General features: G+C 39.3%; 2 protein-coding genes across 2 annotated transcripts; both read right to left on the reverse strand.

The window, feature by feature from the left end:
• Positions 1 to 184: 184 nt before the first annotated feature.
• Positions 185 to 8,080, reverse strand: LOC136252142 (acetyl-CoA acetyltransferase, mitochondrial-like). Its single transcript, XM_066044532.1, has 3 exons — positions 7,307 to 8,080; positions 1,540 to 1,717; positions 185 to 729 (listed from the first exon to the last, which is right to left on the reverse strand). Exons 1-3 carry the CDS (start codon positions 8,030 to 8,032, stop codon positions 386 to 388), a joined length of 1,248 nt encoding a protein of 415 aa, XP_065900604.1. The 5' UTR covers positions 8,033 to 8,080; the 3' UTR covers positions 185 to 385.
• An 891-nt stretch (positions 8,081 to 8,971) lies between these two features.
• LOC136252143 (uncharacterized) lies at positions 8,972 to 13,804 on the reverse strand. Its single transcript, XM_066044533.1, has 4 exons — positions 13,644 to 13,804; positions 10,770 to 11,018; positions 9,425 to 9,505; positions 8,972 to 9,366 (listed from the first exon to the last, which is right to left on the reverse strand). Exons 1-4 carry the CDS (start codon positions 13,684 to 13,686, stop codon positions 9,083 to 9,085), a joined length of 657 nt encoding a protein of 218 aa, XP_065900605.1. The 5' UTR covers positions 13,687 to 13,804; the 3' UTR covers positions 8,972 to 9,082.
• Between the last annotated feature and the right edge of the window lie 273 nt (positions 13,805 to 14,077).

Raw genomic sequence — 14,077 nt, forward strand, 5'->3', positions numbered from 1 at the left:
ATCAGGGAACTGACCGCATACACACTATTGGTAACAATGATTTTATGGCATACACCAACTTATCTTGTCAGTAAACACAGAAGCCAACAAACAAAATAAGTTACAGTGCTGTGAACTAAGCTAACTCCTTAACATAGAACGATTATGTGAATTGCTTACTCCCCCACAACAAGTTTGTCAGGCATTGAGACAGACTACAAAAACATTAATGAGTTGTTTTGGGAAGAGGCTGGAATACTTGGGAGTTAATGTACAGAAACTTAAAATAAGATAACCTCACTTTTTAGTAAATATAAATATGTACTTAAAGGTTACCTGTATAATACACAAAGTAAATACAGTGCATTTCAATAGTGAATTAAAATACACCAATACATTTTGATATCTATAGCTTTTCAATCACCATGGCAGCAGCCCCACCCCCTCCATTGCAAATACTAGCCATCCCCTTCTCTCCAGGCTGCAAATTGTGCACAAGGTGAGCCAGTATTCTGGTGCCTGACATTCCTATGGGATGGCCAAGAGAGACAGCACCACCATGTTTGTTAACCAGTTCTGGATTGAGTCCCATTAGTTTGATGTTGGCTAGTACGACAACTGAGAATGCTTCATTGATCTCCCACATAGCAATGTCATCAACTTTCATACCACAAGCAGCTAACACCTTCTGCATGGCTGGGACTGGAGCAATAGGGAAGTCTATTGGAGCAACTGCAGCATCGCCGTACCCTGTATGTGATGGGGGGTATAAGTAGTGTGTGATAATGACATAGAAAATAAACATGGGAAGATACAAAATCATAATGAGATGGAATTTCAGAAAGCATCAAACTCATGACTGCTGACCAGATCAGCCAACTAGTCTAAATAAGGATTCTGTACACAACTTTATAGCAGTTCTATTGCACTTAATACTGACAAGGCAACGAAACTGATACGAAGACCTACTCACTGAATAAAATCTTGATCCAACTCAAAAGATTTTAGGACCCAAAAGCCCTAAACAGGTCTTGCTCCATACATATAACAGGGAACAGCTTTATCAAATATCTGAGAATTTCCACTGTAGTTGACATCACAAAACTCACAACACATAGACTAGTCTTGTCCACATGCTTGATCATGAGAAGGTATCTGGTGACATTACTTCAACTTCTTGGCCCAGGAAGTGTGCATTAATAAAGTATACTCCTGAAAAACTAGCTTAGAAATTGTCTAAAGGTCTCCTTCGCCATTGATCATTGTTCTAAGTCAAATGCTAAGAAGGTTTTCGTACATAAAGTTTTAATCAGCATTCATTAGTCACTGCAGTGATTTTTATAAAGTAACACTCCTTTAAGTGAATGAAAAATTTATTCATTAGAGAATATAAGTATGAATGAGTACAAGAAACATGTTTGTAGCAATATTCCACTAGGGCCAAGAAAGTGGACCAAAGCAACCAGATGACCTTCACGTGATTGAGCATGTGGGTGGTCGAGGACAAGACTACACATATACCATAACACAGTCACTACAAAGATACAAAGACCTCCATACCGACTACTCTAGCCAACGGCGTCACTCCATTCTTCTCAGCAGCCTTGCTGGTCATCAGTACACATGCAGCAGCTCCATCATTCAATGTACTGGCATTAGCTGCAGTGACAGTACCATTGTTGGGCTGGAAGACTGGCTTGAGTGATGACACCTTCTCAAACACCACACGCTTGTACTCCTATACATGAGCACACAATGGTACAGCATTTCAGTTACATGCACTGTACAATTATGACAGTGTATGGCACAAAAAGTGTACAAACAATCATACTGCAATCTACTTGTCAAGAGCACATTACATTATTATGATGCTATGCAATATTTATCAAAATGTAACACTTGTATAACATTTGTATATGAGTAGAAAAGTTCCCAAGTTTAGACTGCCACATACCGTCTTTTATCATGCATGTCAAAGCAAATAAAATCATTTGCCAAAAGTTCCAGAATGTCTGTCACAGAGTGTTTTGGTACACTTACGTAAGACATCACCAATTTATATACAGATACAGCTTAACACACCTCTAGTAGGCTACCAGTCTGTCTGACCATTAGAAATATTCAGCACAAATGTATGCATCATACCACTTTGCGAATTCAGTACAGTGCAACCTGGAGCAATTTGAGACCAAGTTGATGTTGCGCTACGTCTAAAAACCAGGTTCCCCCATACAGTTAATATTCAATCATATATATATATAAACAACAAAATTAATGCTATGTTAATATTTTAACTGATTGCATTATATCTGTAACAAAACCAGTCTTAAATACATGCAGGGGCCCACCAGGTGCTTCATCTAATACATGCCTGGGTCTGTTTAATGTTGGGATGCTTAAAATAAACACAGGAGCCGTGTGATACTATATACTAAAGTCTACACAGTTGATAAACATGCTTCACTTTGTGTTTCAAATGAAGATCCCAAATTGAAACTGAAAGTCTACTATATAAACATTCTCAGTACCACTTTGTCCATAATCACCCAGTACCTTGTGTGATCTTATAGTGTGTTTACACTAGTAGCACCAGCTTGGTACGGTACGCTACGTTTTAAGTGCGTGTTTACATTGGTAAAGAAATAACCGTGCCGGGCAAGTTTATACATAAACATGCCATACAAGCTACCAGCAATCCGTTTGAGGGACAATATCAGCAGCTACCACTCGGTGGACAGCTCATTTCAAGTCGAACATGGTAACTGGACTTTGTTTCACGTTTGGCCATGGTAGAAGCCATCGTATTTACGTACAGCAGCCAAGGATATAGCAAGATTTGTTTCAATTTGTCTACCGTGCCGTGCCGTATTGAGCCAGCACAGTTGAAGTAGCAGGGCCAGGCGAGCCTGGCATGTAACGGTTTGGCTCAGATCGATACCCGTTTACACTAGCAAAATTAAGTGTACCGTGCTGTACCGTACCATGCCCAACTGCTAGTATAAACGCACTATAAAAAATAGACTTAATAGATGCCAGGCTCATTTAAACACCAGGTCTAAAATGACTGATAAGAAATAAATATAAATACTATCAATATTAATTAACCATTAATTACTGTAGACTAATTACATTGCCATGGACCACAGCTGTACTACAAAAGCAGAACTTGGAACACACTGCATCAAATCACCAACTCCCTTTGCATGAAAATGTAGAGTAACCTTGATGAGAGTTTGTACAGAGAATTTGAATAAAAAGCTTGAGGAGATACCTCTATGCATGGAACATGCGCTTCTTTAACTAGAAGGAATCTATTAGCCTATTAACATAAAACATTTTGCTCATGGAAAGACAAACGTAGAAACATACAGACATACCTTTTGGAAAACCATTTCAGAAACCACACGTTTCCAGTCAGCCTGTAACTGGCCGTTGACGTATACCTGGTTTTAAAAGGTGGTCTTAGACTTATTGAGGAGGTTTGGCCAAAGATATTATAAAGTGCAATTTAGAATGATCATTCAGCAGACACCTAATCGGGACCTACTTGACATAGTTGCTATAATGAGTATTATTGCATATATGAAGTAAATCTTTGCTACGTTTGGGACCTACTTGATATGGTCACTATAATGAGGTGGTCTTATTAATGAGGTCATGAAGTAAGCCTTAGCTATGTTTGGCACCTACTTGACATGGTCACCATAATGAGGTGGTCTTACTAATGAGGTCATGAAGTAAGCCTTAGCTATGTTTGGCACCTACTTGACATGGTCACCATAATGAGGTGGTCTTACCATAGATAATATACCCCCCTGGATATGAAACTAATAAGCGCCACCTGTCCCACCCTAGTTTCGCGCCCCTTCGTAAAATGGCAGCTGACGTCCCAGTGCATAATGTCAATTGGTACGCACAAACACGCTGCAGCAAAGATTTGGGTTTCATAACACACTTCATAATGTAAGGATTAAATGATAAAAAATTCAAAGCTCAGGGTTGAATACACACTGAAAAAACGCATACATAAACATCATTGTGTCGAACTTTAAAAAACCGGCTTTAAACGTTCAAACCTACTTCGTGACACGTAACTCCATACAGAAACACCATTTTACATGGCAGTAGTGCGGTACTATGAATGGTTAGGCTGAAAACGCGTACACAATTACATAGACCAAGAAGTAAACTCAGTAACCAATCTGTCAACCGAGGGTTCCGGTAGCGTATAATTCACTGAATGGCTTCTACTAATGAACCGCAACACTTAAAAGAGTTCACCACTGTAAACTAGCTCCTACTACCTGTCGCATTTTTAGACACGCGAAACTAGGGTGGAACCACAAACATTCTATTGTACCCATGCGCGCACGTGATTAGTTTCATATCCAGGGGGAGTGTATTATCTATGGTCTTACTAATGAGGTCATGAAGTAAGCCTTAGCTATGTTTGGGACCTACTTGACATGGTCACCATAATGAGGTGGTCTTACCATAGATAATATACCCCCCTGGATATGAAACTAATAAGCGCCACCTGTCCCACCCTAGTTTCGCGCCCCTTCGTAAAATGGCAGCTGACGTCCCAGTGCATAATGTCAATTGGTACGCACAAACACGCTGCAGCAAAGATTTGGGTTTCATAACACACTTCATAATGTAAGGATTAAATGATAAAAAATTCAAAGCTCAGGGTTGAATACACACTGAAAAAACGCATACATAAACATCATTGTGTCGAACTTTAAAAAACCGGCTTTAAACGTTCAAACCTACTTCGTGACACGCAACTCCATACAGAAACACCATTTTACATGGCAGTAGTGCGGTACTATGAATGGTTAGGCTGAAAACGCGTACACAATTATATAGACCAAGAAGTAAACTCAGTAACCAATCTGTCAACCGAGGGTTCCGGTAGCGCATAATTCACTGAATGGCTTCTACTAATGAACCGCAACACTTAAAAGAGTTCACCACTGTAAACTAGCTCCTACTACCTGTCGCATTTTTAGACACGCGAAACTAGGGTGGAACCACAAACATTCTATTGTACCCATGCGCAGCGGCGGAGGAAGTAGTTGATATGAGGGGGGGCTCCGCTGAGCTGACCCAGACTTATTTCTATAGTTTGGTAAGGTGAGACCAAAAAAAAAAAAAAAAAAAAAAAAAGGTCACAACCAACTCACAAGAGCTTTCCACCTCACCAGCTACCATTTCTAACTGATAAACTACATAAAAATCCTTACATAGCTCGCTACACACTGACTACTTTATTAGAGTGACTGCTCTATTAGAGTATCTCGATCTTTATCACGGTTTTCAGCCCACTCCAAGAAAGATAATTTCGGTGTGATATCATTCTGAGGGGGGGCTTTAGCCCCCTAGCCCCCCCCTTTCCGCCGCCTATGCCCATGCGCGCACGTGATTAGTTTCATATCCAGGGGGAGTGTATTATCTATGGTCTTACTAATGAGGTCATGAAGTAAGCCTTAGCTATGTTTGGGACCTACTTGACATGGTCACCATAATGAGGTGGTCTTACTAATGAGGTCATGAAGTAAGCCTTAGCTATGTTTGGCACCTACTTGACATGGTCACCATAATGAGGTGGTCTTACTAATGAGGTCATGAAGTAAGCCTTAGCTATGTTTGGCACCTACTTGACATGGTCACCATAATGAGGTGGTCTTACTAATGAGGTCATGAAGTAAGCCTTAGCTATGTTTGGCTATCAATGAATCCTTGCACTAAATAGCTCAGACCCCTGGACACAACCTATCCTTCCTAGGATAATCTATTGTGGTTAAATTCATTCCTACATGCAATATACAAACTCATTGCACGACTGTAGGGTTTTTCTGCTATCATGATTGGTTCTTAGATGTGCTGGTTGGTGTACTATAATATGTGACCAAATTTATTAACATTGTACAAGAGCTTGCTACTATCTCTAAGACTTTATTGTTGGTTAACCATAACTAGCACATTCCCTGCAGCATACTGATAAGGACTATAGGTATATGTACTGTAGAAGAACATAATAGGTGAAATCACTGGAAGTAAGTTTTTGCTTATTCCACCTCTCACACTCATCATTTTAATAGCAGACTGCAAGTTTTCTGAAGGCCCTTGGCTAGCAAGACTCAATAAAACCAACCTTAGAATGTGTAAAAACCAAAAACATGTCAGTCCAGTAGTCCAGTCCAGTGTTCCAGTCCAGTGATTAGTTACACCCACAACAGAATAGAGGACAAATGAAGAATTGATGATGCCTGAACAGGTGTATCCATTCACTGGACTGGACTACTGGACTGGCATATTTTTGGTTTTGCCACATTCTGTGGTTAAAATTTAGTGAGTCTCGCAAGCCAAGGTCCTGAGGGAACCTACAGCCCACTACTAAATGCTGAATATGAGCAGTGGAGTATGCAAAAACTGTCTTAATAATTTTGCTGTGATTTATTATGTCCTACAACACTTATTCCTTACCCTGGTATATAGTAATGCTGTAGAGAATGTATATCAGCAATAGTTAACTAGCGATCAACTCGCCAGTTGACAAGATGTCCTTAGTGTGAGCTCAAGGAGCAAGCTATATATAGTATAGTCTTGCATGGCAAGACCTTTACTTCTGGAGAAAGGCTTACTGATTAGAAAATTTTTCAGCGTGTGCTTAATTATAATCATTGCGCCCCGCGGCACTGAAAACAAGTCCATCCATGCTAGCTCAATTCCTGAGCTCGCGCTAAGGATATCTTGAAGGATATTGTCAACTGGCAAGTCGATTGCTGGTTAATTATTGCTGATATACATTCCATACAGCATTACTGTACACCAGGGTAGGGAATAAGTGTTGTAGGACATATTAAATCACAGCGAAATTATTAAGACAGTTATCACATACTCTGCTGCTCATACTCAGCATTTAGTAGTGGGCTGTAGGTTCCCTCAGGACCCTTGGCTTGCAAGACTCAATAAATTTTAACCACAGAATGTGCAAAAACTAAAATTATACCAGTCCAGTAGTCCAGTTCAGTATTCCAGTCCAGTGAATGGATACACCCTACTGTAATCCCATATAAAATGATACTGCACTTTTCAAGTCTACATTTTTAATAACAAAAGTAGATGGCTTCTGCAAAACATTTTGCTCATGTAAGGGTCCACCTACCCTCCCACATTACACTACGCTAGCATTCACACATGTAGTATGCATATATTCCTCATTTAAACCATTTGCCAAGTGGACTACACATTATTCAAACAAGCCCACTTTGTAGTATCAGATTGCTTGACCCACACAGTACTAACTACAATTCAGTACCTCATCTTCACTAATAGTCACTTCATTCTTCTTCATCATCACTGTGACAGGAACAATCTCCTTCTCAAGTATACCATCCTCCACAGCTTTAGCTGAACGCTGGTATGACCTGATGGCATACTCATCTTGCTCTTCCCGGCCTATCCCTTGTTGAGCAGCAGTGTTCTCAGCACAGTTACCCATGTGGAATTGATTGTACACATCCCATAAACCATCCTTGATAATGGCGTCTTCAACTTGTTGATGTCCATAGCCAAAACCAGCACGACCTTTCATTACATAGTAGGGAACGTTCGACATGCTCTCCATTCCACCAGCTACCATAATATCTTGGTCACCCACTGCTAGTGACTGAGAGGCCATCATTATCGCTTTAAGGCCTGAGGCACACACTTTGTTTATGGTTGTGCAGGGTGTCGATTGGGGAATTCCCGCCCCTAGGGTTGCTTGTCTTGCCGGCGCTTGTCCCATACCCGCCGAGAGCACATTTCCCATATATACTTCTTGAATTTGTTCTGGTTTCAGTCCAGCTTTTGACACGGCTGCTTGGATGGCAATGGAACCAAGTTTAGGGGCCGGAAGGGACGCTAAGTTACTTCTGAAGCTTCCAATAGGAGTCCTTACCGCACTAGCGATCACCACATCACTAATAGTACTAGAGTAGAATCTCTGAAACAAAGTTCTGTTGAGTTTTCCGGCACAAAACAATACTTGAATAGCGGCCATTTTACTTTAGATGATGTAAGTCCGGACAACACCGTAAACCAAACCAATGACGCACTAAAGTGACCGGATAACTTCAAGTTGACCTTTCCAACTAACTATCACGGTTATAACCACTAGTCTATGATTTTTAAACCAGGCGCACGCCCACAGCCGGCCGAAGGCCGGCTGTGGGCGTGCGCCTGGTTTACTGTAATTGTTTTCGTAAAAGTGTGTGTGTGTACCTATCTACCTATCTACCTATGTTTGTCCGTACGCACCCACGTGAGCAAAATCGTTTAATAATGGTAAAAGCAGCTTTTACGTTAGAAGTTAAAGTGAAATGAAATCTGTATTAAACTTCTGCACAGGTGAACTTGGCTCTGAGGTGGTTTCTTTTCGGCGGACTGAAATACTGGTGTGGCGACTTTCCTCAGACTACCTTCCCCTTGAGGTTTTCAGGCGTTTAGCAACTGAAAAACAACGGTGCAGGCCTCGTACACTGCCAGGAATAGCCTATCGCTTCGAGTTGAAAGGGGGCGTATCCCTTACGTACGCGAACGAAAATGAAGAGCAGCTTTGAGGCTTTGTCGAGAGAATTTGTGGGAAAAAACACGTTAGTCAAACTATAAAACAGTTTAGAAGATACTTCTGTGCGTAATATGTTGGTAAAAGCGGTTTGTTTAACAAACGCTTCCTTAGCAGTGCATGGCAACGTAATTGAACGAATTACGAATATTTCATGAATTACGAGAATTAGCTAATAATGTTATTGCATAACCCAAAATTACCCTATTGTAAAGTAGTAATACATAGTTGGTCAATTTATAGTAGCATAGATGAGTTAGCTAGCTGCATGGCGCCTGGTTTTTAGAAGTAGCACAACATCAACTTGTTACTAAACTGCATGCATGAAGCAAAGTTTGAGCTACAAAATAGTAGTCTGTAAACACATGTATACTGTCGGCTGCTATACTGTTACATACATGTATATTTGATACAAATTACAAACAATACAAAATATGGCAAAATGATCTGATGTTAAAATAGAAATTCCTGTGATGGCTGGACTGGCTAAAGCTTGGCTACTTCTCTTCTTATTTCTTTTGTCACTGAAAACAGTTCCTGAACCTGTTTAAGCTTGTTTAGTAGCGTTGACCATGTTTTAGGGCTGACACCATTTTCAGTGCTGATCCAATCCTTAAAGAGTTCTTGGCAACATTTTTTAGGATCAGTGTGACATGTTTCTCTTATGCCTGTGACAGTGGGAATCTTGTAGCGGAGGGCAAAAGCGACGTCTTCCCAATAAGCCATTATTCGGGGAACAACTATCACATTCAAGTCGCCCATCTCTGGTACTGCACATAGGACAATATGTGTACAAAATAATGTAATATTCATGTACTTTATGCTTACTTCTATCGAACACTGAGTCAGTTTCTGAGGTAGCTTCCAACTGAGATGTCACTGGTTGGCCATCTGATCCTAACGGTGGCACTAAATATGATATGTACAAATTAATTACCAACATTTAAAACCACAGTGGTCCCTCCATTATCTGAACTCATTGGGCTCCGGGTGAGTTCAAAATTTTGGATAATAGAAGTCCATTCATTTGTATACAAAACTCCATTAAAATACTCTAATAGAATGTACACCTTTGTCAAAATACTTTAATAGAACAGTCATTTCCACAGTTCAGTTTAATAGAATATTTGGAAAATGGATGGCCGGATAATGGAAGGACCGCTGTAATGCAAACCACGTAGCAGGAAACTGTGACAGAATAAAAAGTTGACAATTCTGACTCCTCAATTCAGGAATTAAATTATGATGGGTGAGGCAGCATACACATGGATAATGGACTTTACAAATCATTGGTATGTGTCATCCAGTAAACACGTAAAGGAGATGAAAGTCAATTACATTATACAAAGTCAATAGTGACTGTTCAATTAGAGTACTTTGAAAGTTATAACAAGTGAATTGACCAAAGCTCATTACAGATCCGTCAACTGGGGCTTAGCATGGTCTCTAATCCTTAAGCCCAATATTTATTAACACTATATTTAATTGATTCAAGTATGTCACCCTGGATATTAAATTTATGTGCCCTGTACATTCTGAGTAGCTACTACTCTTTGCTATATATAGGGTACACAACAAATGTCAGGTATTCAGCATGACAGTATGGCCATTACATCATTACAGACTTCTCAGATGACAAAATGAAGGTGAAAGTCCACTAGCTTTGGTGCACCTGGAGCAATGCTCTTACAAAACTATTTACATCACATGTAGTACATGATGTATAAGACGCTGGTGCTTTGGACACTGGCAGTTTGATACCTTACATGTTCAATATAGGAATATTTAATGCATAAACACTTAGCATTTGAAGTTACTATTTGAAATCTGCAACTCTAGCCTTGCATACATGTATACACGTTACACTGATGTGGGAACCATCAAAAAGACACTTTAAAAAGAGACATCTTCATAACTGGGACACTTGTCATAGTATCATTTGCCATTTACATAACTATAGTAGCCAGACGTTTGGCAAATTTGACAAATGAGCAACGTTCTTACTACATGAAATTTTAAGTCTTTTTGCCCAAAATCCCACCTCAGCAAATCTGCCATTTTTCTCTAGCCAACCTTCCTCACCTTTTAATAAGGTGCTAATAAGGCAATGGTCTTTCCAAAGTGTCTAAGCTACACTGTACATTTATAACCTTAAATTTTAAGGGAAACTTACAGTCTAATTCCTCTCGGTTTGCATTAGTGATAGCAAGTTCTAGAGTCTGCCAAGTTGCATTATCTCTGTCTAGCTGTAACCACTTCCACAATGTTACTCTAAGGCATTCCCTCTGATCTGTTTGATGACTACCTTTTATCATATCAAGCACAGAACTCTTTAGTTTCAGCTTAAGGCCAATAGGTCTCCATAATGTACAGTATTTTGTGAGAAACCTGTTGAGTTCACTTTCAGTAGGTTTTTGGTCATCTATTAGTAATTAATATCACACATGTGTAAATCACATCCTAATATAATACTCCACTAAAATATGCATCTCTGTCATAAGCTAAATACACCCTACTGTATGTGTGCCACTGTATACAAATAAAATGACCTTCCTGCACAACAACCTGCTTATATGGTCAACAAAATTAATTTTGGCTAAAGATGATTAGAATAGACAAGTCTCACTGCACATCATTATTATATCACATTTGCAGGTTGTGTTCATGTCACCCTTGGTCTCAAAGTGTTCATACCATAAATTGTATTACACTGAAATGCAGGTAAGGTATTCCACTCGTGGAAGCATATTTGATGCATGTGTTTAAAAGTCACAAAGGTTTGCCTTAGTAAAGCAGCCAGAGTGCTGAAAAATTGTTTTCATGCATCATCCACTTCATTCGTAATATGTAGCTACGTACGTAACCAACACAGTTCTATAGTACCAAGCAAGATCAAAAACTGTATGATGATACAACAAAATGCAAACATTTCTACTATATTTTGTTTGGTGCAGCACATCAGTGCACACTACAAGTAGCAGGTGAGTTGCTTGTACACTGGAGTTAGCTATTTGGGTTATTCTTAATGATACAACATCTCTAGTGTCATTTTATCATCAACTTGTTGTTTCATGGGCAAAAATCTCAAGAGTATAGTCTTAGTTTAGTTACACGATCTATGGCATGGTCTGACAAAAGGTTGCTACGGCTTCAGATTTCACGGTGTTTTAGGGGGGAAATGAGGGCAAAAGTATAGAGCACATACATGTATGTTTTTGTTACCCTCAAAAAATGGCATCTTCTTGTACACACATAACTTTAGTGTAGTCATGTGAATAATGATTTTACTATTACATCAATTATCATGATTGTTGCACCACAATGCGATAGTTTACCATGATAGTATAACAAGTTGCATAATATAGTAGAAATTTTACTGACCCTATGCCATACCAAAATGCAACAATGTTAATACAGCAAATGTTGATAGAGAGCAAACCATCAGAAATACAGAAAATATTGCGAGCTAATTCAATAATTGAAAACAAAAGCTTCAACTGTACGAGTATTTTGAGACAAAAATATCTGACTCACTCACGATAATATCATATCATAATAATGGATTACTGTGATACAATTCTGTATCACACCATAGATACTATCGTGTGTGTGCGGCCCAAGAATCATGGATACTATACTAATAACATGGGAATGGAAGCTCCGTTCGCAGACTCAATATGGCATGCACATTCCAAATAAGCACTCTTCATAGTTTCACGGACTTACCTTTCAGTTGGTGAAGGCTACAAAAGTCTGGTTATTTTGATACCAACTTAGTTAAGGGTAGTGAAGAACCAAGATAAGTGTATAGGATGATATATGAGCTACTGTAGTATTTCTATGCAATTAAGCTCACATTGTCTTGTGACAAAACGTAAATTGGGGAACACTATAAAACTGTATTTTGTACAATTTGCCTAGTCTTTGAAGACATACAGTGGAAACTAATGAAAGTGTATAAAAGTACAGAAGGGCTTGTGCCATGTGTTGGTACAGTTTAACATTTTTTCCAGAAGATTATCAAATGAGAAGTCACATAGTTTGTGTACCTGTTTCAGGTATTTCTAAGCATCCTCCAGACAATTGCTGAAATTATGATGGAACTAAGTAATTCGAGTGTGGCTTAGCGTAACAATTACAGTTCTTTGTTTTATACGGATGAACTTACAGCTCCTGGAACAAGAGCCAATGATGATAATAGAGCATAGCAACCATAACTAATGACATGACACACCAGTCAAATTAATTACTTCCAGTACAACAAAGAGTGCCAGCATGCGAAATGGAGCTTCCGATCCCATGTTATCAGTATAGAATCTATGATCACACTCCATTGATATTATTGCACACACCGAGTGCCATGACCTAGATTGCAACATATCTACAAATAAAACACAGCAATCACAATAACAAATACAGGCAAGGGAGTCTAGCTCCAGCTTGTTTGCAGTCGTTTGTCAATGAACATGCATAGGAAATGAAGAATAGGAGACTGTTTTCCAGAGTTGAAGCAGTATGTTACATATAGAAAAGGTCGGCCGTGCAACAACAACTAATGATCGTAATTGCACCAAAACACAACATTGACATAGGTAATGCTTTCTATGACATGATGATGATCACACAGCTAGTGTATTTACTTTTCAGTGTTAGCTACCTGATCACTAATATACTAAAAGTTCAATATAGATATTTGGCTAGCTCAGTAGCTAACAACAGATTGTTAAGGCATTGTACCTAATTAAACAGGAACCAGTTCAAGAGTTGTAAGTAAATCATAGAAATTAGCGGCCGCCCATATCACATACTAGTACAAATGTCAATATTCTTATTAATGATCACCTACAATGAACTAGCTGAATCTTTCTCACTGCTGTAACTAATCACAAAGCCACAAATTCCAGTGATCACGAATTATAAGTGTCAGTAATTACATAGATTTCATTCAGCTAACTCCTTATTCTTTATCAGTTGGTCTCAAAATAGATACCTTATGGTCTCAATCGGCATGCAATGAGAAACTAGGATTAGGAAACTCATCACTTACGAGGCATTCCCAGTTTAACCATGCCTTTCTGACTATTGTCCATCTTCGTAGGTCGATCTGAAAGCCCCGCCTACATCTGACGAACCCACTGCCTCATCGAACACACGGTGGCAGTATGTAGCTAAGCACCTGCGCGGTAAAGTGAATTTGAATGTATAATCACTATTCCATCCACTAGGGACCTACGAAGAATCCTGTGTTGCAGGGAGTCAAAAACATGACACAAAAATTGTTGAATGCAAAAAACTATCCCAGATCATCCCCAGGTGCACGGTGAAGCGAGTCAGTGCAGAGGAGCAACCTAGGATCTATAAAATGTATGTGTTTCTTGTTTCCATTACTGCAATGCATTATGGTTTTGATGTTGAGGGTGCATGGATTGAGCTAGCTAGCTAGTTACTGACTTGATTAGATGCCACAATGATGTGTTTTAG

The sequence above is a fragment of the Dysidea avara genome, chromosome 4, assembly GCF_963678975.1.
Source record: "Dysidea avara chromosome 4, odDysAvar1.4, whole genome shotgun sequence".
Classification (NCBI taxonomy): domain Eukaryota; kingdom Metazoa; phylum Porifera; class Demospongiae; order Dictyoceratida; family Dysideidae; genus Dysidea; species Dysidea avara.